Source organism: Pelophylax lessonae (assembly GCF_965119305.1).
Source record: "Pelophylax lessonae genome assembly, chromosome: 4".
Taxonomy (NCBI): domain Eukaryota; kingdom Metazoa; phylum Chordata; class Amphibia; order Anura; family Ranidae; genus Pelophylax; species Pelophylax lessonae.
Window position 1 is genome coordinate 120,247,215 of NC_138771.1, and position 27,875 is coordinate 120,275,089.

General features: G+C 40.8%; 1 protein-coding gene across 1 annotated transcript; it reads left to right on the plus strand.

The window, feature by feature from the left end:
- The first annotated feature begins 692 nt into the window (after window positions 1–692).
- Window positions 693–27,875, plus strand: LOC309554865 (cathepsin S-like). The gene is made up of 7 exons (XM_082256586.1): window positions 693–797; window positions 2,734–2,876; window positions 7,284–7,472; window positions 15,461–15,643; window positions 20,815–20,974; window positions 24,131–24,248; window positions 27,580–27,875. Exons 1-7 carry the CDS (start codon window positions 695–697, stop codon window positions 27,677–27,679), a joined length of 996 nt encoding a protein of 331 aa, XP_082112712.1. The 5' UTR covers window positions 693–694; the 3' UTR covers window positions 27,680–27,875.

A 27,875-nucleotide genomic window follows, 5' to 3' on the forward strand; every position in this document is an offset into this window, starting at 1 on the left:
AAAGTGTCAGAGGAGGGTTTACTTCCTCTTTAACTTGGTACCTAAAAGGACTCGTGTACACTGGGCTTAACAAAATGCTGCTGTTATGCACTTATATGTTGGCCTATGGGGTTGATTTACTAAAACTGAAGAGGGCTAATTCTAATGCAGCTGTGCATGGTAGCCAATGAGCTTCTAACATCAGCTTGTTCAATTAAGCTTTGTCCAAAAAAAGCCTGGAAGCTGATTGGTTACTATGCAGAGTTGCACCAGATTTTGCACTCTCCAGTTTTAGTAAATTAACCCCATAGAATGCACACATAGGCGTTTTCATGCATATTAGAAGAGGAGCACAGTAAGCATGAGGCCTTACAGTACATCAAACACTTAGAACTTAAAAAACACTTGTGCAAATGCTCCACATAGGATAAACACAAACTCCATTTTTTAAAATGCAGTATATTTTATTTTGTTGCTATTTGCATACAAATAATGCTTGATAGGGTCCCTCAGTAACCTATGCAAACAATAGCTTGATATTTGCTCTGCCACAATACACAGGAACTGGAGCATGGATGGTGTTCATCAACCATAAAGTATATTCAAATATTAGTTCAATCCAATAAGAAAATACAGACATATATGTAGAGTCTGAATATGTTAGTGCCAGCTCATATTTTGGTTGTAATTTGCCTGTAAATATTTTACATTTAGGATGCATTTGGATAAGTTTCTCCTGGTTTTGGCCGCTGGCATCATTTGTGTGTCTTCTTCACGCTTCCTTGACCAAGAATGGAATGCCTGGAAAGTCAAATATGGTACAGTATATAAAATATATATAAACTTGTTTAATACATATTTTTGGTAAAATCCCAATAAGCATATATTGGTTAATCTGCGCAACATTTTTAATTTTTTTTACTAGTAATGGCGACGATCAGCGACTTATAACGGGACTGCGATATTGCGGCAGACAATTTGGACACTGACACTTTTGACACTTTTTGGGGACCAGTGACTATATTACAGTGATTAGTGCTAAAAAATATGCACTGTCACTGTACTAATGATAAAGGCTGGAAAGGGGTTAACATCAGGGGCAATCAAAGGTTTAAATGTGTGCCTAGCCAGTGTTTGTGTACGGTGTGGGAGGTGCTTTTACTAGGTAAAGGCATGTTCTGCCTCTTTCCTCAATCATTGGTGACCTCTTTCCTCAATCATTGGTGAATGTTGGGTGTGATCACAGCAAGAGTGAGTCACTGGTGACACACATGCACGCGCCCTACCCCGAAGAGCCGAATCAAGTATATATATATATATATATATATATATATATATATATATATATGTGATCTGGTGCACAGGTGCCACCCTGTAGCAGTAAAACGTCTGTCAGAGAACCTTGAGGCTTTACAACCACTTTAGATGTCCTGTGCAATCTTGATCTTTGTTTTGTTGCAGAGCTATGAAAGCTGAAGAATCTTTAGGTTCCAACCAAGAGTGTGAGATACCTATTTCCCCTCTGCACATTGTTATTCCAATCTCCTGCCCTCTACATCACTACAGGAGAAAGGAATGACAGCATGCAGTGGGGGATCAGGCATCCAAAATTAAAGAAAGTGTGCTGGATGCAGAACATTTTTCAATTTTTCAGCCAGCAAAGTGAAGATCGGCAGTGTGAAAGCAAATAACATTAGTTGTCCTTTAACCACTTTACCACCGGAGGATTTTGCTGTCTTACGTCCAGGCCACTTTTTGGGATTCGGCGCTGTGCGACTTTAACTGACAATTTCGCGGTCGTGCGACGCCATACCCCAACAAAATTTATGTCCTTTTTTTCCCACAAACAGAGCTTTCTTTTGGTGGTATTTGATCACCTGTGCGATTTTTCCTTTTTGCGCTATAAACAAAAAAAGAGCGTAAATTTTGAAAAAATAACAATATTTTTCAAATTTTTTTATATGAAATTCCCCCAAAAAAATGTAAAAATCTAATTTTTTTTAAATTTTTGGCCAATTTGTTTTCTGCTACCTATGTTTGGTAAAAAAAATCACAATAAGCCTATTTTGATTGGTTTGCGCAAAAGTTATTGCGTTAACTACCTAAGGGAAAGATTTCTGTCATTTTTGGTGTTTTTTTTTTTTAACGAGTAATGGCGGCGATGTGCGATTTTTTTTGCGGGACTGTGACATTGCGGCGGACAGATCGGACCCTTGACTGACATTTTTGACACTTTTGGGGGTACCAGTGACATTTCTATAGTAATCAGTGCTATAAATATGCAGTTACTGTAAAAATGACACTGGCAGGGAAGGGGTTAATTTTATTGGAGAGGGAGGGGTTAATGTATGCCAGGTGCTTACTAACATGTGTGGGGGGAGGTGACTGAGTGACACAGGGACAGATCGCATGTTCAGCTATGCTGAATCCTGCAATCTGTCACCGTTTGTCACTTAGGAGATCACCGCCGCTCCTCCCCTGGCCCGACTCCCGCTGTGACTGAAAACAGTGGGAGTGAGCCTCCGGCAGCGCGCGAGCGCCGCCCAGAAGGGGGGGAGTCCAGCGACGTAGGTCTACGTCGCTGGACGGAATCGAGACACTTTGCCACAGTACAGTCCCAGTGACTGGTCGGCAAGTGGTTAAACAGCGAGTCATTCAACTAGCATACAGTTCAGTATATTCAGTGGTTTTGATTTAAAATGGTTGAACCCTAACTCCTAAACCAATTAGTGCTGTTTAATTACCTTCTATTAGGAAAGAACTATGGCTCTTCATATGATGAGACATTTCGGAGGAAGGCTTGGGAGGCAACATGGTATAAGGTGCAGAACCACAACCAAAAGTTTGACCAAGGCCTGGAAAAATACGACATGGAGATGAATCATTTTGCAGATATGGTAAGTATAAACTTCTACTATATCTTGGGAAACATAAATGCAAGAAATTAGGTAAAATCTACTGGAAAGCTGGGTAGACTTTTGGTGTAAAAGAAAGTAGAACAGCAGGCCTAGACTGACAATCTGCCACCTATGGAAACTGCAATGGCCTGGAATAGCAGAATATGTGTGGGCTTGTCATTCATCCTATAGTTAAAGTGTATCTAAACATAAAACTAAAAGCATAATACAGCGCAGAGTATTAGTATTTGGTGTGGTGGCTGCATTTTTTTTCTTTTTACTTCTTTTCCTTTATTTTCAATTGGTAATCCTGCAAATAACATACTTCCCGTCCCTGCATGGCAACATCATTCCTCCACTGCATCTATAGAGAGAGCCATGGTTTTCACCCTAGTGCATAAAAGAAACAGAAAAGCGTCTCTAAATGTAATATTTAATAGAACATGGGATCAGAACAGACAAGTGAACACTCACATGGAGGATATGTATAAAAGGCTCATCTGTCAAGTATGGCTCCCGGTGGAGATCATCTTCAGCATGGATGGAGACCAGGGTGTGACAGGAAAAAGCCAGCAGGGTTCTATGTCGTTCCAGGTGTAGTACAATAGGGAGAAGCGTGAAGCACAGCCCTTCCTCCTGGAGACGTCACACGCCATTCACAGTGCTGTGCTCCATGGTGCTCTCCATCGTACTACACTTGGAACGACACAGCTTTTTCCTGTCCTACCATGGTCTCCATACACCTGGACCTGGAGCACTGAAGACGATCTCCTTCAGTAGCCATACTTGAAAGATGAGCCTTTCATACACATTCTCCATATGAGTGTTCACTTGTCTGTTCTGATCCTATGTTCCATTAAATATTACACTTAGAGGCGCTTTTCTGTTTCCTTTATGCAATAGCTTTACAGATCAGCTTCACTCCTGAGAAGAGCTTTGGCTCTAATGGCGCTTTTCCACTGCATGGAACCGAACGGTTCGGCACGCTTTTGTGCTTTTCCACTGCTGGTACCGCATGGTATAGTGTAGGAACGGTTCGGTACGGTACGGCGGCACTTTTCCACTGCATGGAACCGAACGGTACGGCACAGTACAGCTCTGAAAAAACAGTACCTACTCGATTGTGGTTCCAACAGGTACCAAACTGGTACCATATCCCACAATCCTTTGCATGCAGTCACTACTAGCTACTGATTGGTCAGAGAATCCCACCCACCCCGTTGTTATCCCACCCACTTAACTTTAGTACTACTTTAGTGAAAAAGCAAACCTATACCGTACCGTACCGAACCGTTCCAACACCGTACCATGCGGTACCAGCAGTGGAAAAGCAAACCGGGCCAAGCAGGGCCGAGTAGAGCCGAGCCGGTACTTGCAGTGGAAAAGTGCATAAGTGTTCTATACTTCACTGGCAGCCTGCTCAATCAACAGGCTACAAATAGTCTTCATGGACTTTTTAATGAACTAATTGGACTGGCCTTTTATTAGGCTCTTAATTGGTTGTCTAATCCTGTGTGCCTGTAATATATGTTTGCCATGGTTGTCACCCCTAGGCTGCTGTCCCCATATGAACTCCAAACATATCCATATCACTTCATTACATAGGGGCATAGCAATTGGTATTTTACAGTAGATAGCTAGTAAGGAAGACATTCTTTGGTGACGCTCACAGGAACTGACAGAGAATTTGCATTTCTGGCAAGATCAAGATTTATTTTCTTTATTAGCTAAAAATGTCCATAGAAAAAAAAGAAAACAAATGCAGCCAGCACATATAAGGACTGTAAGCTGCAATATGTTACATTTTTGTTATTTAATTTAGTTACCCTTTTAACCAATTATTGAATCCTTACTGGAAACTCACTACGTTTTACAGTGTTTTTAGTACATAAAAGTTACCTCTGTCACATGCAAGGCCATAGTGTTACATACAGGATAAGGGCTAGCATGCTTTATGTGCCAGATCTGCTTTACATTATCTTTGTAACTGTGGTAGGTAACTAAAAATATATTTCCTATTCTGTATTGCTTAAAATATACCCTGTTATGACCTGTTTTCATTTAATTTCCAATATTTTTATTGAGGTTTTATGAAAAAGGTAAACAAAACTTACAACAGTGCAAAGTGTGCCCACAGGGCTCAGTCATACATGGCGGAAATGGCTTAGCAACTGCAAGACATGGATTAGAGAAATACAAATATAAACATTGCAGGGTATAAAAAATACCAGTTAAACAAAGTAATCTATAAAATGGTGACTCAAGTCAGAATAGAAATACTGCCTCCAATCCGCCACACGGGTGGAATAATAACTCTTTTAGTGTCAGGTCACAGTTTACATCCTGACACAATTATTCCAGCGAATGTTGGGCAGAACTAAATTTAACAGATATCAATCAAAATACCTGCAATGTTCCTTATCTGTTTCTGTTTTGATATTTTTTTTTTTATCAAGAAAGACTTTATTGAACATTCACATAAAAAACATAACAGTAAGCCCCCGTTCACATAGGGGCGACGCTACTTCGCACCGCGACCTCCGAGGTCGCGGTGCGAGCAGCGCGCCGCTACCTCGGAGCGGCCGCCACGGACTTCATAACATTGAAGTCTATGGCGGTTGCCTCCGGGTCGCCCCAAAGAAGCTCCGGACCCTTTTTCTAGGTCGGAGCGACTTGTGTCGCTCCTATTAGAACGGGTCCGCAGCTTCCCTATGGGAGGCGACCTGCGGAGACCTGTGAGGCGACCAGGTCGCCTCAAATAACAACCCGCAGTGTTGAGTCCCACCAGTCCTCATCCACCAGACTGGTTATCAACATCCTCTTTCACTTAGGTTTTCTCCTACATTTGCCCATACCCACCAGCAGCCTATCTAATACTAGGTCCATCGGTGCCAACCCCGGCATAGCTAGCCAGGGGGCCCACAGCTTGTCAAATTTACCCAGATTTCCCCTATGTTGATGAATGTACTTCTCCGACCTTATCGTTTCCCCCACTTGAGTAATCTATTCCTTGACCGTCGGAGAGTTTGGAGAGATCCAGTGTCTCAAGATCAACTTCCGGGCTTGAAACAGTGCCCGCAGAATGGCCTGTTTAGTGATCTCAGGAACCTGTACCTTCCCCAAAATACTGTTTTGATATTAAGAAGGGATGTTTTTTTTTTTTTTTTAAATCTACACAACAGTGAAATGTATTGGGAAACTATAACACTGCCAGGGGTGCTAGGGTGAGGCAGCAGTTGCACCATTCTTTTTTTTTTTTCCAACTTTTAATACATGTGAATAACAGTTTGTTCCAACCCCTGTTGTCAGTTGACAGCCTGGACATCATGTAAATATGTTAACCATATAAAGTTAGGTTACCAGATATAAATATATTTTGTCATAGAGTACACCAATCATGACAAATTGGGTGTTTCTGAATATACTAGTAGTTTGGCTATTTCTGACTTTAATAGCTCACAATCACAGACCTGGAACAATAGTGCAGCAAGTATAAAATGAAGAAAATTCAGTTGTTTTATGCCGTGACTTAAAAAGCACTGATGTCAAGCATCAGAATCATAGCCAGGACCTAACATTTCCATAATGGTAATGCACATGTTTCTTGTGACAGATGTATTTTTGGTATGCCCATACTTAAAACAGTATTAAAGCGGAAGTATACTGCGCCATTAAACTTTTACCTACAGGTAAGCCTATAATAAGGCTTACCTGTAGGTAAAATGAATATCTCCTAAACCTCACAGCGCCGGAGCCGATGAACCCGGAAGAGACGCCGAGGGAACATGACAGCTTCCTCAGCGTTGTCCGGGCGACCGTGTCGGGGCTTCGTTCTAAGGTAAGTATTTCATAATGAGCTAGTATGCGATTACATTTTTCTATTTTTATCTGGTGATCTGGCCAACAAGTTTGCTGTTTTTTAACAGAAAATGCTCTCCTGTAAATGTAAGAATTAAAGTATTGAGAAAAAAATTTATCACTGATAGGAGTTCTTACAATGATCAGCTTTTATTTATTCATGTCAAACCTTAATTGTAAAATAAAAAAAAAAGCTGTAAAACTGCAAAAGTACTGCTTGTCTAACTGCAGTGTTAGCTGGAGTTTGGCTTCAATGTGTTAGTGTATCTAAATCTGCTAGTCCATCTAACACTTCCCTTCCCCAGACTGAAAATACTGCTGTCCAAAGGTGCCCCCTGTGCTACTTCATCACATTCTAATAGAGAAGGTGTCTTACTGGCCTGATCACTAGGTTAAAATAGAGGGGGGAAGTCTAAACAAAAAAAAACGAATGCAGCCACCATATCTAATGATTGGTAAGCTGCAATATATGACATTTTTGGTTTTGGGTTTAATAATGCTGTAAACACCAGTTGTAGGATGTAAAATTCTTCTATTGTTTCTCTTTAGACAACAGAGGAGCGCAGCACCCGAAGCTGTATTTCTAACAAAAAAAAAAGCACCTTGAGGTCAGACATTCCTTTGAAGACTTATTCAGAAAACATGGAACTTCCATCATCAGTTGACTGGAGGAACTCGGGATGTGTTGCCCGCATTAAAGATCAAGGTTTCTGTGGATCCTGCTGGGCATTTGCAACGGTAATTAACCACTTTACCACTAGAGCATTTTGCTGTCTTACGCCTGGGCCACTTTTTGCGATTCAGCGCTGTGCGACTTTAACTGACAATTGCGCGGTCGTGCGACGTCATACCCAAACGAAATTTACGTCCTTTTTTTCCCACAAACAGAGCTTTCTTTTGGTGGTATTTGATCACCAGTGCGATTTTTACTTTTTGCGCTATAAACAAAAAAAGAGCGTTTATTTTGAAAAAATAACAATATTTTTAACATTTTTTTATATGAAATTCCCCCCAAAAAAGATATAAAAACCAATTATTTTTAAAATTTTTGGCCAATTTGTTTTCTGCTACCCATGTTTGGTAAAAAAAATTGCAATAAGCGTATTTTGATTGGTTTGCGCAAAAGTTATCGCGTTTACTAACAAAGGGAAAGATTTATGTCATTTTTGGTGGGTTTTTTTTAACGAGTAATGGCGGCGATCTGCGATTTTTTTTGCGGGACTGCGACATTGCGTCGGACAGATCGGACCCTTGACTGACATTTTTGACACTTTTGGGGGTACCAGTGACATTTCTACAGTAATCAGTGCTATATATATGCACTGTTACTGTAAAAATGACACTGGCAGGGAAGGGATTAACTTTATTGGAGAGGGAGGGGTTAATGTATGCCTGGTGCTTACTGATGTGTGAGGGGGGAGGTGACTGTGTGAGCCAGGGACAGATCGGATGTCCAGATATGCTGAACACTCCGATCTGTCACTCCCTGTCACTGAGGAGATCCGCCCGCTCTGTTTACACAGGCGGACGGATCTCCAAACTGGATTCCCCGATGATCGGGGCAGAGCAGCGGCGATCGACGCCGCTCCTCCCCTGGCCCGACTCCTGCTGTGAATGAAAACAGCGGGAGCGCGCCTACAGGGGAGGAGTCTGGCGACGTAGGTCTACGTCGTCAGACCTACAAGAGCCACTTTGCCGCAGTAGTACTCCGGTACTCAGCGGTAAAGTGGTTAAATAATTTCCTATTATGCTTTACAGCAACCCATCAAACAGATACATATGTACTGTCGGTTCTCACACATAGTATAGTATTTAATCACGGCTACGTGATAGTTTATGTTTTTGGGGTTTTATTTGAGATGTGCAAAGAGAGATCACACAAACAATTATGTGTATAACATTTCATTAAGTAATGACAGATACAGATAACAAATATAATAAAATTAGAAAATGTAACAAAAATACTTAACTATTGATGCCTTTTTGCCATGGATTGCCACCCGCTGTGTAGCTCTGATGATCAAAATCAGGTATTTGCATTGAGTGGCCGGAGCCGCGGCGATGTCACTCCCGCGCATGCGCATGGGAGCTGCCATTCATGGCACAGAGCTCGGAAGCAATGGCACGGGTGGCCACTCCTTCATGCGCCAGTGATGTCACTGGCTGCATTTAATATAAATATCTCCTAAACGCTGCAGGTTTAGGAGATGTTTACACTACCTATAGGCATGCCTTATTACAGGGTTACCTATAGGTAAAAGTCAGGAAAGGAAGTTTACTTCCTCTTTAAGGAAATATGAAATTTCCCCACCAAATGGCCCATGAGTGGGAACCACTGTGAGTGGCAACCTTTAGATGTTATAAAGCTATCTGGTCCCTGTTTAGACTTGTCATCACTTTTAGTGATGGGCCGAACACCCCGCTGTTCGGTTTGCACCAGAACATCTCAAACAGGGAAAAAGTTCTAGCAAACATGCGAACTCTATTAAAGTCTATGGGACACAAACAGGAAAAATCAAAAGTACTAATTTTAAAGGTTTATATGCAATTATTGCCATAAAAAGTGTATGGAGAGCTGGGTACTGCCTTGGGGGACATGTATCGATGCAAAAAATTTTTTAAAACGATAATTTTTACAGGAGCAGTGATTTTAACCATTCATGTACATGAAACGTTTGAAAACCTCTCCTGAGTGCTGGAACTTGACAGCTAGTAACTGACGGTTAAAAACGTCTGTTGTGCCGAGTTTACATGCCGCGTTTATGCGCATTTAGCGGCGTTTGCATTTAGAAGCGTTTTGGTCAGAAATGTATCCCCATTGAAAACACCTATAAACAAAACACTTATAAACGCGAGTTACCTCGTTTACACGCTGTTACAAGCATTTGGCGTTTCAAATGCTAATAAACTTCCGTCTGAACGCATTTTTTTGCTTTAAAAAGAATGCCACTAAACTCAATTGCCTCTAAACGACTTTAAATGTCTCAGTGTACATGGACAGATAAGATAATAGAGGAGAGATTAGGGGCTGCTGCAAAAAACGCCCAACTGCTCCTAAACTTCCGTTTATCAGCAGCAGTGTACGTGAGGCCTAATGATGCCCTAAGCAAAACAATAAAAATGAAAAATTCCTTTTAAATATCGTGGCTGGGGGGTCCCCTTAATGTGCCTGTAAAGTTGGGCATCTGTACAATGTTTGCTTCCGACAATACAGATAAAAAAAAATAAAAAAATGAGACCCTTATCCGAGCATGCAGCCTAGCAGGTCAGGAAAGCGAGGGATGAGCCCCCCCCCCTTCTGAACCATACCAGGCCACATGCCCTCAACAAAGGGAAGGGTGGGTGCTTTGGGGCAGGGGGAGCTCCGCCCCCCCTGCCCCAAAGCACCTTCTCCCCATGGGGACAAGGGTCTCTTCCCAACAACCCTGGGCTGTGGTTGTTGGGGTCTGAGGATGGGGGGCTTATCGGAATCTGAAAGCCCCCTTCAACAAGGGGCCCCCAGATCCCGGGCCCCCATGTGAATGGGTATCGGGTACATCGTTTCTTTTCTCTCTCAGCATCGATTGTACCTGTGACCTTCTTGTAGACCCAGTCTGTAAGTATGTGCAGCAGGTTGAATGATGGCTTTAACAGATAGTTTACTCAATGAATAAAGACTCCAGAGGTGTTCTCCAATGCTTCTTTATGCTTCAAGTTAGCAAAGGTATAAACATAGAGGCTTTTCCATAGGTAAATTTCCAATGAAGTTACACAGCTCCCACACTCTGCAGTCTCTTCATAATAACTATACAAAATGGAGTTACAGCAGGAAATGGAGGGTGGGAGCAACCAACTAGCCACAAACAGCAGGGGTGCAAGGATGATACCAATAACATATCATAACATAACATGTAATAACAACTGCTAGACAGTTAAAGCTGCGTGGCAGCACAGTATCCATATCCATTCACCAAAAAAGTGTAAAAAAGTAAAAACCACAGATCACAGTTTTTGACAAGTCCTTTATTAAAAAGAAAAAAAATAGTGTCCCTCGATGTAAATCCATCACCAATCACGATGCCCGCGGTACCCGAAAAATAGCAAAAAAATTCAAAAATGCTTTAGCTCCTCAGAGGCTACCCGCTGTCTGCCCGATCCTCAGCTTTGACAGTTCTTTTATAGTCAAGGGGCGGGGCCACCTGGTTATGTCACCCGGTGGCACCGCCCCTTCTGATGTCACATGACCACTGTGCCACCGGGTGACATGACTGGGTGGCCCTGCCCATTGCCTATAAAAGAACTGTCAAAGCTAAGGATCAGGCAGATGGTGGGTAGCCTCTGAAGAGGCAAAGCGTTTTTGGATTTTTTTTCTATTTTTCGGGTCTGATGGGCAGCATGATTGGCGATGGATTTACATCGAGGGACACTATTTTTGACAAGGACCTTTTTGGTGAATGGGTAGGGGTACTGTGTCCCCAATATCAATTTACATAGATGGGGGCTGGGATCTGGGGGCCCCCTTGTTAAAGGGATTCCAGATTCCAATAAGCCCCACAGATCCCGACAACCACTGCCCAGGGTTGTCGGGAAGAGGCCCTTGTCCCCATCAACATGGGGATAAGATGCTTTTGGGGCACCCCAAAGCACCCTCCCCATGTTGAGGGCAAGTGGCCTGGTATAGTTCAGGAGGGGGGTGCTCACTCGCCCCCCCCCTTTCTGGCCTGCCAGGCTGCATGCTCGGATAGGGGTCTTGCATGGATTTTGGGGGGGGGGGGCCATGCCGTTTTTTTTTTTTTAATTTTGGCATGGAGTTCCCCTTAAAAACTGTACCAGTCCCAAAGGGTCTGGTATGGATTTTGTGAGGGACACTACGCCATTTTTCTTTTTAAAAAAAATGGCGTGGACTTCCCCTTAAAATTTATACCAGACCCAAAGGGCCTGGTATAGTTTTTGGGGGAACTTCATGCCGTTTTTTTTTTTTTTTCAATTCTGTCATAGGGTTCCCCTTAACCACTTAAACACAAGGGACTTTCACCCCATTTCTGCCTAGACCAATTATCAGCTTTCAGTGCTCATTGGCATCAATGGGAAATCTGGGTCAGCTTGACATGGCACTGCTTCTCGTCTTTAACATTGGTGTCAATGGGAAATCTTGGTCAACTTGACATGGCACTGCTCCCGAACTGTCAGTGACAGGGGATACAAAACTTGGGGAGCACGGAGAGGGGACTACAGCATACCCATACATTTTTAAAAGTGGAGTATGCCTGTACAGTACAGTGACTACACTAAACTGACTGAACACACTATCCACTAACTACCAGCCTAATCTTTATTGTAACACACAATGCACGGCTGCCGTGTAAGCAGCAGCCTTATATAGGGTGGGGCGTGGACTTAGCCCCTGAGCCATGATTGGCCAAAGGCGCCCTGCCTTTGGCCAATTATGGATCTGACAGGACATTGTGCTGTGATTGGCCAAAGCATACAGGTCAGGTGCATGCTTTGGCCAATCATCAGCAATCAATGCACTGCAACAGCGCAGTGCATTATTAGGCGCTCATCGGCAGGCAAACACATGAACAGCTGATGTTCGAGTCGAACACAGAGCCCATCACTAATCACTTTATTCCATTACTGACTTCCTTTTTGGCTCTGAGATGCTATAAAACTGAATGAGCTGCAAAGGAAGTCAGTGTTAGGAGAATGCAAAACTGTAAAAAGTGTTGTGCTCTTCTGTTAAAGGATGCTTTATGATAAGGATTATTTTTGGTGATAACATAATATTGTTATGTTCATACCCACAGTGGTGTAGTGGTTAGCACTTTCACCTAGCAGCAAGAGGGTCACTGGTTCAAATCCCAACCACAACACTACCTGCCTGGAGTTTGCATGTTCTCCCTGTGCCTGCGTGGGTTTCCTCCGGGTACTCCGGTTTCCTCCCACACTCCAAAGACATGCTGGTAGGTTAATTGGATCCTGTATAAAAAAAAAAAATTGTCCCTACTGTGTATGTATGTGAGTTAGGGACCTTAGATTGTAAGCTCTTAGAGGGTAGGGAATGATGTGAATGTACAATGTATATGTAAAGCGCTGCGTAAATTGACGGCGCTATATAAGTACCTGAAATAAATAAAATAATAAAATAAATGCTTGATCAATAAAGATGATGCATTACATGTAAAAGAAAAGTTAATAAAACATGTTCATATTTACAACACCTACCTTTTACCATGGCCACCTATCAATACACGACTAACAACTCAGTTTACTTAAGCTATAACGCAAGGATTAGGAACTTTATTGAAGCTGTGTGACTGTAACCTCCAAATCTCATTTGACTTGCCTAAAAATAACTGTCACTTTTTAAAATAAGGATCTCTAACCTGGTTTATTAGCTTTGTGAATTAAGTCTACTGGGTGCACATTTAGCCCACAGAAAAATGTTCAGGATGGCCTGCTGACCTTAAGGCATTCGTGGGGTGAACTAGTGAACATTCAAGTTACAAAAACTACTCTCAGGTTACGATTACAGTAAGTAAGCATTTGGGGAGATGGGAGTGAGGCTATTGTCAGAAAAAGGAGACAAAAATAATAAGTGAACATTGTTTGAAAGTGCACTTGTTCTTTAAAGTAGAACTATAGGCAAAACGTCTTTTTTTTATAAATTTTGGATAGAGTAGGGGAGGGTTATAACCCCAGTCAGATTTTTTTGTTTTTTCGCCATCTGTGTCACATTGCTGCAATTTCCCTTCACTTCCTGTCCCATAGCCAAACAGGAAGTGAGAGGAAATCCCTGGGAATTCCTTGAGTACCCCCAGTTTACGAGAACTAGTTCCCATTGGAAAATTTCCCCTCTATTACAAATTTTGTGATTTTTTTTTTTTACTTTTACATTCAATGATAATGGTAAACAGGACGAATAAAGAGGGTGAATCTCTTTGATGGAGCTTATCCAAAATGAAAAAAAAAGGTTTGGCCTATAGTTCTACTTTAAGTCTGTCAAATAAATATGTCCTAAGAAAAATATAGAGTCTGCCACTGCTGATCTTCTGAAAATGCTCACTGCCTAGTGTTTTTGGTACAGCATCCAGCATTGCATTTCATCCTGTGATAGATTTGGGCAGGCTGCAGGCAGCAGGGCTAAACACTGCACCTGTTCCTCCTGGGAAAACTAAAATGCTGGGAATGCACACACAGGGTTAGACACTCCATGTGCACAGAAACCTAATGTGCAATGGTCCAACATTCAATGTTACTGAGGTCCAGTGGTCTATCAGGGAATCCTGAAACTCTATGCATTTCTTAGATCAAAGTCCATTTTTTAAGGAGAAAGGATAAATTGTATGTAATATATAAAATATAACGAGTAGAAATACGTTAGGTATAATACAGTAATAAGCCATCACCAGACCCCCTGGAAATACTTACATATAAATAACACTGTGCATTGGGACTGGTGGAGTATCTTCTGCCCACAGCGGCGTAGCGAACGCTAGCCATAGCCAATCTTACACTATTTTATGCAAGAAAAGCTATTGCCCTGCATTGGAAAAAATCCACCCCACCTACGCTTCAATTTTGAAAACATTTGATTTTTAACTGCTTGCCATGTTATGAAGTCACTTATACTAGCAGGGGATGCCCCCGTAAATATGATAAGATTTGGGCTAAATGGTTGGCAGAGCCTTCTACAGCTTTGGACATCTCCACAAGCCCCTAAGTATTGTATCAACATGCCTTCTCTCATATTGATTACATGGTGATGATGGCATCTTACAATGTTAAACGCTGCTTTCTCTGCTTTTTATTTTTGAAATGTCTATTTCTTTGGGTATTGTGGTGACTGGAAGGAGACGTACCATCTATGTTACCGTTATCACTCTCCTTTATTGTTTGAAGATGTATACTTGTCACAATATCAGAGATGTGATCTTCTGAGGATTTCAATGTACTTATATGCTCAACGTATACTGTGTTGTTGTCTTGTTCAAAAATAAACAGATCTATTTAAAATTAAATAAAAAATAACTCTATGCATATGAACTAGTTATAGTCTTGGACATAAAACCATTACCAGCCTGGTAATCGTTTGATACTGTATACCTTTTATAAATTATTATAAATTATATACAATGTAGAGATAGACTTCTTTCCTCCTAAGAAATGGACTTTGATCCAAGAAATATGTAGAGTTACAGCCTCCCTACCGGACCTTAGTAATACAGATAGATGGACTATTGCACATTCAAGCATCAGTTTTGAACATGTTTTTGAGCAAAGGAGGCCGTTGGGTTTAGTCCTGGAGGTGTACCATTGTGTGTTCTCATATGCATTATACCTTATGGTTGTGATGTTTTGAATGGCTTTGTAATAACAATTATAATTTTTTACAGTCAAAAGTTTTTTGTGCATACATATTTTACAAGTTTTTTTTTTTTGTCTGGCACCATTAAAGTCCCAAGTTCTATATTTCCCTCCTGTTATACTATATGTCTACATAGGGATATAGTTATGTATGGAGCTGCAAGTCAGTGATGGGGTCCAGATATAATTCGTTTTTGATAAACATTTGTGTCATGATAGTAATGTAACATAACGTCATAATAGTAAATAATACCTATAGCATTTATGAAACTTGTCAGCTATGTATTCTTTTTTCTGCCTTTGCACTTTTCTTACATTTTAACAGTGTAAAGTAACAGTTTCAAAAGTAACAATTGTTATTTCCTATTGTGTGGTTAAAGGTGGGTATGCTTGAGACCCAAAACTGTCTTAAATCAAAAAAGCTTGTTGAATTAAGTGAGCAGCAGTTGGTGGATTGTGACAAATCAAATGAAGGTTGCTGTGGAGGAATTCCAGCCAAGGCCTTGGATTATGTTGTACATCATGGTGTCATGAGGGCTAAAGACTATGAATATAATGAAAAGGTAGGAGCCTTTACTATGACTATGTTTTTGTCTCAAAGTTTTTATTTGTATGACTAAACACTTTATAAGCATACCTTATTTTAGGTTAAAAATCTTTTATTCAAAAATGTAAGTATGTTTATACTATGATAGGAAGTACCAACCTCCTCTCAACTCTTTATGGGATAGAAAGGGTAAATCCAATGAAGATCCACTGGGGTCTGGTACCATAAGGACAATATCTTGTACCTGCTCACTTGGAAATAGGAGGATATAAGTAGACTCAATAATAAATCTCATACTTGTATATGGTGGGTTCTAGGCATAGCTTTTCTCAGGAAATAAAGGATGAAGGTCAGTAAACCAGGAAATTAAGAGGAGAAAAAACTTTGGCTAATGCCATATCTTGCATGGCAGACCTGTAAGTGAGTTCCACTTAGTTTTTTTTAAATTATGCAGAGCCTTTGTTGAACAAATAGGCTTCATTAGCACAAGGTTGGTGCCTCTGATCAATATGTGAAGCACCTCAAGAATGACATATACAAAGGATTTCTGTGTAAAATATGGCCTTAAACATAAGTTCTTTCTTCATTTGGTGGAAGTTTTTTGCTTATGTTTCTATGATAGCTCTCAAAATTTCCACTTGCCTGCTCGCATTAGGTGAGTGGAAATGAGCGAGAGGGTGAGTGTGGAGCCAAAGGTAGGAGTGGTTGAACGTGAGCCAATTCTCCTCCCGACCCCACCCCCTGTCATTTAACTTAGCAGGGCCTGGCATACAGCAGGAGTTGGCAAAGAACAAGATGAGGTGGGGCAGGTAGAGGGGTTGGGCAAGAGCTGCCAAAGTTTACTTTTCCTATTAACACAATGGTGATTGGTTGTTCGGACAGCCTAGCAATCAATCACCAGCTTGTAAATAGGAAAAGTTAACTTTGGCAGCTCCTTCTCCCCTGTCCAGTGCTGTGCTCCGCTGTAAGGCAAGTGTTATTCATTGGCTTTAATTTTTTTAATGCTATATTTAATATAGCATTAAAATATTTACAGTAAAACCTTGGACTGAGAGTAACTTGGTTTGAAAGCATTTTGCAAAATAAGCAAATATTTTTTATAAATTTTGACTTTATAAACAAGTGATGTCTTGATATACAAGTAGCGTCATGTCACATCGGAGTATAAAAGAGAAGAGAGGCGCATATAACTGTAGCAATATGGTTACATTTAAAGGATAATTCTACTTTCTTGGGGGGGGGGAAATAACAAATAAAGAAAAAAATAATATAGTGTATACAAATAAAGTGCATACAAATCATAGGCATCCTAATCAATACACACAGGCAGCGCTATGACCCTAATTTCTAAGGTCTTGCAAAAAAAGTCTCTGAATGGTGTGATCAACACAAACACAAAGAGAAAAGAGTCCAATAGTAAAATTATTAGAATTAATAACACAAGTCCATCGCTGGCGGGTTCATGTGGGATCTCAGTGAGGGATACAACTCCGGTATGGTAACACAGCTGACTCTATGTCCCACCACCTCACCTCGTGCAAACACCCAAACTGGATACTCTTACCAAATCACATTAGTAGAAGCGCCTGTACATGAGTAGCTGACACGTCCGGACCATCCCGATATCCCAGCTGCAAGAAACCTGCTTGCGGCTAGACTCTCCTCATAGAACCTGGTGCATGGGAGGGAGTAAAAATGAAGCCCATAGAACAGTAACGTTTGGATACAAATGTGTCTCTTTATTGCTAAAATCTCCCTCCCTCACCCATTACACCCACATTCACATAGATTGAATAAGCACAAAGTACATCAATTGACACTGCGGACTCCGCCGGTCGCTTACCGGTCCTCCGTGCGCTCGTCAGCGTTCCGGAAGTAGCCGATCAGTAGCGAAGCTGACGTCCTGCGCGCCGTTGTCAGGCAGGTGTCAAGGTGACTTGCGTGGTCGGCACGCAGGACGTCAGCTTCGCTACTGATCGGCTACTTCTGGAACGCTGACGAGCGCACGGAGGACCGGTAAGCGACCGGCGGAGTCCGCAGTGTCAATTGATGTACTTTGTGCTTATTCAATCTATGTGAATGTGGGTGTAATGGGTGAGGGAGGGAGATTTTAGCAATAAAGAGACACATTTGTATCCAAACGGTACTGTTCTATGGGCTTCTTTTTTACTCCCTCCCATGCACCACGTTCTATGAGGAGAGTCTAGCCGCAAGCAGGTTTCATACAGCTGGGATATCGGGATGGTCTGGACGTGTCAGCTACTCATGTACAGGCGCTTCTACTAATGTGATTTGGTAAGAGTATCCAGTTTGGGTGTTTGCACGAGGTGAGGTGGTGGGACATAGAGTCAGCTGTGTTACCATACCTGAGTTGTATCCCTCACTGAGATCCCACATGAACCCGCCAGCGATGGACTTGTGTTATTAATTCTAATAATTTTACTATTGGACTCTTTTCTCTTTGTGTTTGTGTTGATCACACCATTCAGAGACTTTTTTTGCAAGACCTTAGAAATTAGGGTCATAGCGCTGCCTGTGTGTATTGATTAGGATGCCTATGATTTGTATGCACTTTATTTGGATTTTATTATATTAGGTAGCAGCTGGCTGAGTCATTTTCATGAGGCAGTGCACACCCTTTTGACTGGTGGTGCAAAGCGCTGGGTGATTGAGGGGTTAAGCTTTGCTTGGTTCTCAGTCCTTATTAAATATAGCGTATACAATTGTGACACAAGTCAGATTGTAATTGAATGTAATTAAATATGACCTTTCCTTTTCAATATGCAGTCACTGAAATTTTCTGAAAATGCAATGCTATGGCTACCTGGAGCTGTTCTGTATCCAGAATGTGTGCTGACCACACCCCAGAAACATAATTTCCGGCTTGTGTTATTGACTTACCGATTTTCCCAGAAGTCTGCCTAAGTTAAGTCAGATTTCAGGCATCCCCAGCAACAAAAATGTCATTTTTGGTGACATACTCCCAATACGAACATGTCTAAAGGGATGCAGGTCAAGCAGATTTCCTCATTAGTTCTTTGCAGCTGCACAGTTGACAGATAGTTATGAAATCACTCCCATTAGACCCACTCAGCACAGAGGCAGGAGGAACAAACAGGGATTTTTTCAGAAAAAAAAAAATAGGATTCTGAAACAAAGGTTGTTATAACCCTTGTAATGTACAGAGATCACCCAAAGGGGAATTACAGTTACACTTTAATGAACGTACAACATTTCCCCAGAAGAAATAATGGAAACTCTGATGATTCGTTCCACAACCATGTATTCATAAATCTTTCAGTTTAAAGTCTATATAAAAAGATTATAGCAATGTGATAGGTTGTGTAACCATAAAATGTCCATCCACAAACAGCCGCTTCCACAAGGGGATTAGAAGCAAAATCCAGCAGGAGCTACAGAGTATAAAGGGGAGGCAGGCTCCTCTAAGTGTAGCAATATGGTTACATTAATGAAGCTACAACATTTAGCAACTCACATGGCATGGTTGATGATTAAAACATGCACATCTAAAGCCCCGTACACACGTACGGATCGTCGTCATACAAACGTTCGTCTTTTCTCCCCGGGATGTCGGTGTCTGTTGAAAAGTGCAAAGACAGCACAAGGACAGCACAAGAATTTTGTCCGCAGACTTCAGCTGACTGCAGAAGTGATGTCATGTAATGGTTAACTTTCCCTGTGTTTTTTATTTTCTGAGCATGCCCAGTCTTGCAAATCTGCGGTCTGTCGGCTGATTTCTGTACTGACAGGCGAACAATCGTCCGTTCTGGTGTCAACAGACAAAAATTTTCATGTTTGCAAGAAAGACTCTTGTCCACGGATTGTGCGCAGACAGCTGTCGGAGGCACCATACTAACACACGTACAATCGGCAGATCTTTCGTCCGCCGACGTTTGTATGACGACGATCCGTACGTGTGTACGGGCCTTAAGTATGCAGGTATCTGGGGTAAAGCTGTCTACATAGACCATCTTCTACACTGACGTCATCCCTTCCACACTGCGCTCCACGAGAGCTTCAAGCCTTGCTTTCAGATCGCTCTACTGCAAGGTATTCTTTGATTGCAGACTGACAGCGGTGAGAGTCGGTGGTGAGGAGGATGGTCTATGTGGACAGCTTTACCCCGGATGCCTGCATACTTAGATGTGCCTCTTTAAATCATCAACCATGTGAGTTGCTAAATGTTGTACCTTTAAATAAATGTAACCCTATTGCTACACTTAGAGGAGCCTACCTCCCCTTTACACTCTGTAGCTCCTGCTGAATTTTGCTCCTAATCCCCTTGTGGAGGCGCCATTTGTGGATGGACATTTTATGGTTACACAACCTATCACAATGCTATAATCTTTTTATATGGACTATAAACTGAAGGATTTATGAATAAATGGTGGTGGAACGAATCTTCTGAGTTTCCAATATTTCCTATGGGGAAATTCGCTTTTATATTAGAGTGCTTTGGATTACAAGCATGTTTCTGGAACAAATTATGCAAAGTTTTACTGTACTTAACAAGACAGTAATGATGTGTACAGTGCCTATAGTAGCCAATCATATTTTATCTTTTATTTATTTATCACAGTCAGATCAATGAAAAATGCTTATGTTAATATTGTTAAAGTTATAGTTATTAATATTTATTTTTATAACTTAATTCTGCATAAAACATTTATCAGTGTAATTTCATGAGATAATTTACGAGGGAGTGTTTAGGGGTCGAATTAGGGGCGGGGAAGGGTAGGGGTTGGGTGGGGCAACTGGTGGCAAGTAACTCTTAAGACCTGGCTAGTAGCTCAGAACTTGAAATTTTGAGCCCTGCTCTATGGTACTATGTCTCTTTATCAGTACCACAATCTGTGCAATTAAACCAGGAAGCAGCAGTGGGGAATCCGGCTATTCTCTGCAAAACTTTGCTTATCCTTCAACCCACATGTGTTGCGTATCAGAAAAAAATAATTGAATTAGAGTAGTTGATGTGGAAATTAAACAGAGAGGGCACAGTGGGAAAAAAAATACTTTGGTGAAAGAAATTTATAAAAGTGCATAGTGAGATAGTGAAGCAGGATTGCTTTCCAAGGTTAAAAAACGTTTCCTTAAATGTTTGGAATGAAATTACAAAACATTATTTATGACTTTGTTTCCCCATATTTTCCATGTCATCTATCTTAGCAATCCGTCTGCTTGTTAAAAAATGACGATGCAATAAAATTTAATGTGAGCAAATTTTATGTTCTGCTTGAAGAACAAAACATGGCATCATCATTGGCACTGGATGGACCTATCTCAGTTGGAATTGATGCAAGTGAAGATTTTATGCTATACAAAAGCGGTAAGCTGCAATTGGCAAAAATAAAGAATACACTACAGAACATAATATGTAAACCTCTCCACGTAGAAAAGTCAAAGACGGAAGAGGATTATGATCTGATCTGGTCAGTTGTGAATGTATATTGTGTATATATATATATATATATATATATATATATATATAATGCACAACAAGTCAGGACTGCACACACCCAGTATGTAACGCGATTCTTCAGGTGCAGAGCAGGCAATGGAGATCACCCAGACTCCAGTATATAGAAAAACAAAATAAATTCAATCTGCAGCAACTTGTATATTTATTAAGAGAGTGAAAAACTCATAAAGGAGACATCAAAATTACAAAAATGAAGACGTTTCGGATTTATTAAGATCCTTCATCAGGTCTAACAAGCATGAAAATCTGATTCACATTCATTATATAGCAACTTCTCTCATCAAATTAGCATCACCTGGATAATCTTCACTCAAAGTGAAATAGATACTAATATTACAGCTAATATTCAGGAGATACACAATATAACAGTGTTACTGGTTATTCATATACACATTTGAAAAAAAAAAAAGAGGAAAAAAAAGGAAACAAAATATTTATAAGATTAAACAAATATTTACAAAAAGAAATGTAAATCATAATCCTAAGGGTCCATTCACACTAGCGCGACTTGTCAGGCGACACGCACAACACATTTAAAGGGTATATTGAGAAAGGAAACAATTCTTCCATGGCCGCCAACTGCTACCCAGACACACACAAAACATTTGCTGATTTTAGCATAGCAATTCCTCCTATTTCTTCCAGGTATCAAACAGTGAGAGGTTTGAATGACTGAGATCTAAATGTAAGAGGAGAAGAGAGCAGGAGAATGAGGATGGTGTCTGGGGGCATCCACAACTGTTACACACCGGGCATGGGGGAGCTCTTTTTATAGACATCAATCACTATGACTGGGGTTGACCTCGGAGTTGCATGATGATCATCCTGAAAGCAAACCACAGACCCCATAGTTACACCCATCCCTCAAACACGTAACACAAGGAGTAAAATAACACAAATCTTTGTGCTGTTGGACAGTTTACCCTATGGGCAGCTGTGTCATGGTGTGCTACTTGCCTTAGACATATTCATAAATTAAACACTTGTCTACCAGGCCATTTCTGACACTTCTCTCATATATGTAAGACCCCGTTCACACTGGGGCGAGCCGACTTTGCCGGGCGACCTGTGAAGTCGTGGTGCGCAGCTCGCACCGTGACCTCGGAGCGGCCGGCACGGACTTCATATAATTGAAGTCAATGCAGGTCGCTCCGGGTCGCCCCAAAGAAGCTCCGGACCCTTTTTCTAAGTCGGAGCGACTTGTGTCGCTCCTATTAGAACGGGTCCATAGCTTCTCCTGGTCGCCCCAGTGTGAACCGGCTCTAAAAATCTGTGGTTTCTATTTATTTTATTTTTTTCCACAAACAAACTTTTATTTTAGAAAAAGTTCAAGAGAAGAGAGTTCTGGTAGTTTACAATTTTTAGCATGTTACAGAGTGAGAACATAAATGTAGAGCGTAAACAAAAACAAGTAATCAAAAGACTTGAGCTACAATATCTACTACAATCAGGCCTTGTGAGTTTTTCTGTATAGATATAAGTGGAGTGTTACAAAAATGTAGTTATGAATGTAAGATGTTAAGTAAAGTCAGAGGATTTTGAACAAGGCAAACTTTTTTAGTTTTGCTTTGTTTCAGGTTTTAATGCCTAAATGGGGCTCTGCCTGATAGATATGATGGAGATAGGAATATGTTAATAAATATTGTTTTTATATAGAGGAAGTAGACCTGTGTGTGGGAGCCTGGGTCCAGCACAAAAATTCTTAGAGCCCCCAAATATTACATAATTACATATTATATTGTTAGCAGAGACTCTAGAGAATAAAATGGCGATTGTTGTATTTTTTTCTTTATGTTTCACGGCATTTTCACAGTGGTTTTTCAAACGCAATTTTTTTTAAAAAGAAACACTTTAATGAATTTAAAAAAAAAAAAAAACTCAACACAACACACTTTTTTTGTAAAATATGAAAGATGATGTTATGCCGGATAAATTTAAACTTGCGCAATGGAATGGTGGCAAACTACAGTACTAAAAAATCTTCATAGGCTATGCTTTAAAATTTCTACAGGTTACCAGTTTAGAGTTACAGAGGAGATCCAGTGCTTTAATTATTGCTCTTGGTCTAACAAGCTTTGCGGCGATACTCCACATATGTGGTTTTAACACCGTTTACATATGTAGGCTTGACCTATGTGTGTGTTCACCACTGTGTGTGAGCATGGGGGGATGGGGGGCACTTTACAAAAAAATGTATTATTATTTATTTTATTACTTTTTTTATTTTTTACACTTTCCCCTTAAAAAATGTTTTTTTTATCTCTTTTCTTTCTATCACAAGGAATGTAAACATAAAACAGTGACTGGTCCACTTTATGGAGAGATATGGGGTCAAAGAGACCACACATCTCTCCTCTACAATGTAAAGCATTAGATAAAAAAATCCATTGATTTAGTGCTTTAAAAAACAAAATAGCCTTGTTTAGATTGGACCGGAACCAGAAGTGACATCATGACTTTGCTCAGGTCCTCCTAGACCATAGAGATGAGCAGAGGCCATCTTTTCTCCGTTCATCTCTTTTACCAGCAGCTTCAACTGCCGGATCAGTTCTCTGGCTTCCCAAATAGCCCAAGAACTGCCGGAAAGTGGCGGGGTCACCACTCCCGCCATTTCTAAAAGTGATCTAGCGGCGAATCTGCTGCTGGGACCACTTTTATCAGTTAGAGAATGGCCAGCTGAAAAAAACAATACCGGGGTTATGTCATATTGCTGCAGCCATAACCCCAATATTCCACTGGCAACCGAAGACGTCATTTGTCTATGGCCCGGTTGGCACGTCTATGCATGTTTTAGTAAAGAATTGTCCTGCAGAGCCTTGAAGAGAATTGTGCTGACCATTTGGTGGTTGGTGTACATATCATTGCATAAAGCACTTTTGTTGGAATAAAGCTAGAACCCAATGCCTGCCTTTGTTCTGTTGTTTTAAGAATGCTTAAGAATGCTTAAATTAAGAATAGACTGAAATTACAGATTTCTCTTATTCTCTTCGTTTTTTTTTTCAGGTATTTTTACTGGAAACTGTACTGTAAATGTAACTCATGCAGTCATTATAGTAGGATATGGCACAGAATATGATGAAAAGACGGGTCAGAACATAGACTTCTGGATAATAAGAAACAGGTATATTTTTCAACTTAAAGTGATATTAAAGCCTTGTTTTTTTTTTTTTTTTTTTTATAATAAACACATTATACTTACCTGCTCTGTGTAATGGTTTTGCCCAGAGCAGCCCAGATCCTCCCTCCTGCCAGATTCCCCTACAGCAAGCAGCTTGCTCTGGGGGCACCCAAGCAGGCGTGCTCCCGACCCTCAGCTCTGTGTGTCTATTCACACACCGTGGCTCGGGCCCACCCCTCCGTCTCCTGATTGGCTTTTAGCAGCAGCGGGAGCCATTGGCTCCCACTGCTGTCAGTTACAGCCAGAGAGCGAATCAGAAGTACGAGTTACGAGTACGGAGAGGCAAAGCTCTCGTGGACATCACTGGGGCTCAGGTAAGTATTAGGGGGGCTGCGGGACACAGGTTTTTTTTACCTTCATGCATAGAATGCATAGAAATAGATTTTCTAATTTTTTACTATCTGACTGTGCCTAGCCAGTGTTTTAGTGTAGTGTGTAAGGTGCTTTTACTAGGGGAAGGCATTGATCCATGTTCCTGCTTTGTAGGAACACAAGATCAATGCCTTCCCTGTTGATCTGCCTTGTTTACATATGCAGATTGCTATTCTGTCTGTGTGCTGAGCGATCAGCGGGTAGCAGTAAACATCAGGTCTGCGGGACACGCTGATTAGCTCCCGCTGTGTAGAATGACAGCGGGTGCGAGCCGTGGAGGAGCACACTCGTGCCCGATACCTGGAAGTGCAGGAAGACGTATATATATATATATAGATAGATATATAGATATAGATCCTGTGCAGCATGTGGCCGTTCTGTAGCAGTAAAACTTTGGTAAGTGGTTAAACCTTCTGCAGGCTACAAACAATTCAGTTTGGTTTAGTCAAAGTGCTTACTATTAATGTGTTTTTTAAGAACTTTGACTTTGCAAAATGATTGTTAGTGTTGAAGGGCTTAAGGGTCATATAGATATACAGTATATGACTCTACAAAAAATGACTGTAATGCCTTCAGAATAACACATGGGGGTTGATACACTAAAGGCAAATTTACTGTGCACTGCAAGTTCAGTTACTCCAGAGCTTAGTAAATGAGATAAAGCTTCACTTTGCAAATAATACCCAATCACATAGAAGAAAAATAAAAAAAGAAGCATTTTTGCATGCATATGATTGAATTATAGAAATCAGCAGAGCTTCCCCTCTTTACTAAGATTTAGAGCAACTGCACTTGTAGTAGTAAATCAACCCCATACACTTTTACAAAGTCAGTTTTACAAATAAGGGTGGACACCTACCTTAAAAAATGATCTTTGAGGCTAAACAAACCCAGAAGCCAAGAATTTGAAGAAAAGCGAACATTAACCCATAGTAATCAGATTATTATTTATTTAATGAATTTGACAGATAAAAAGCATAGTTGCAAGGAGCAAATGATTTAAAATATGCTTTAGATTTCTTCCAGCCATTTGGCTCACAGTTGTGGTGCAGCCCCCATTGATTTCAATAGAAAAGTTTGACAGGTAGCGCCACCTATCAAACTCGGCAGCCTGAGTTAAAAATGTCACAGACATAAAGCAGAGCACCGTGGCTGCTACAATGTTTACAGCCCTATCAGACTGCAATGTTAGAATTTGGGTGGGCAACTGGGAGGTGGTAGAACTGTGTCTCAGCCACCTGTTTTTACAGCTCCCCCCTCCCACCATCTAGCTTGTTCTCATCTGTTTTGAGTATGTAAGAATTTATTGTTTCATATGGGATATGTTCAAAACTTATTACTTTGATGCCAGGAAATTGGGAGTTTAGGGTGGCATTAAATGAGCAGACATCTCATTACAAGAACACAGGTTGTGAGACATCAGCCAATCCTCAACCACAACTAAAGAAATTAAAAACTGTTGCTATCAACTTCCCAATAGGGAAAGCTTCTTTTCCTATCTCCCATAGAAGAACAATCAGGTACTGGTTGTGAAGATATTTTCCAACATGTTAGAAGATCTCTTAGCATGATTACAGTCAACAATTAAAATCACTCATTACTGCATTTTAATGTAACTGAATAGAAATGGCCTTGCGCTTCGCAAATTCGCAAAAGTTGGAATTTTGCCAATGTTCGCGAATTTGTCTGCGCCGACATTTTCTTTTTCATTCAGAAGAACTTTGACCCATGACACAGCCGTTAGGTGGAACGGGACAGCCAATTGAAACATTCCAGCACATGGACAGTCCCCCTACCCTATAAATTGACCCGATCTGGCGGCCATTTCACATTTCTGCCAGTGTAGGGAGAGGTCTGCTGTGCTCATCAAGGAGAGTTTGCTAGACACATGTAGCGCTGTGAAGATCCACAAAAGTCCTTTTCAGGGCTGGTATTTTTTGGTATAGGTCTACTAGTATCTTTTGAGCTTAGGGAGAGGTATCCTGTGGTTGCTGTAGGGGCAGTTAGAGATAGGCTGCAGTCACAAATCGCTCTGTCAATGTCCACAAAAGTCATTTAAAATGCTCCAATGTCATTTTAGGGTCTATTACAGTCTTTTTACTATAGGGGCAGGTATCCAGTGGTTATCACAGATGTGTGAATGGACCCTATATGTATTAGACAATGTATTTACCGGCTGCTGTCAGTTCTGGCTGATTTATGAAAAAAAAATATATATTTTTTTTGCTGTAAAAAAAGGGCAACTTTTTCAATTGCAATGCTTCTGTTATGACATTGTCCATGTGCTGGGACTATTTGTGCACAGCTAGTATGTCTTTTGTGGCTGAAAATATGACCTAAAGGTTTTCAAAGTTCGCCTCCAATTAAAGTCAATGGGGCCCGCAGCGAACTCGCGGTTCGTGGACTTTTGAGAAAATTTGCGGCTGGCGTTCGCGAACCGCCCCGGCCGATGTTCGTCCATCACTATAACTGAATGTCTTAAGCAATGATTGAAAAAGTTGCACTCTGTGCTTTTACTGACCATGTCTATGGTCAACCTTTTATTAATGAAATGCCTTTATATGACTCATTATATGAAATAACAGGGAAACGCTATGGACAGCTGTAACCTGTATGGCAATGAGCAAAGTTCAACACTTTCCATTCAACATCATGAATATTTCTATGTACTGTACCTATGGTAATAATTATTATTTTTAAAGGAAATATTTATTACTACTGTTCTAGTTTACAATTTTACATTTGTCAGGAACTCATTATGTGTTATGATTTTGTATCAGCTAATTGCGCACATTATTACATGCTGATTTAGCAATTCATGCCTATTTCCTTCCATATCTAACTTTGTTTAGTCTATAAGCTAAGTTAAATGATACATTTTCTCTTTTTTTTTCTTTTCTAGCTGGGCAGAAAGTTGGGGAGACAACGGTTATGCAAAGATGCAGCGTAATATTAACTTGTGCGGCATCGACTCAATGGCGACCTCGGTGGACTTCCTCTAGTGGTGGCTTAGTGTCGTCCACTGAAGGATTGTCAGACAACTGTAGCCCAGAGTCTTATATTGTAACATGAAGGTCCTTTTACAAGTACTGGCTTACCTGTTATTTCTGTACTGCCTATCATATTAATAATTTCAGTTTTGTCCATTAAGTGCTTAAAATTTGTATATAAAAATAAATAAAATATTTGCAGATTCAA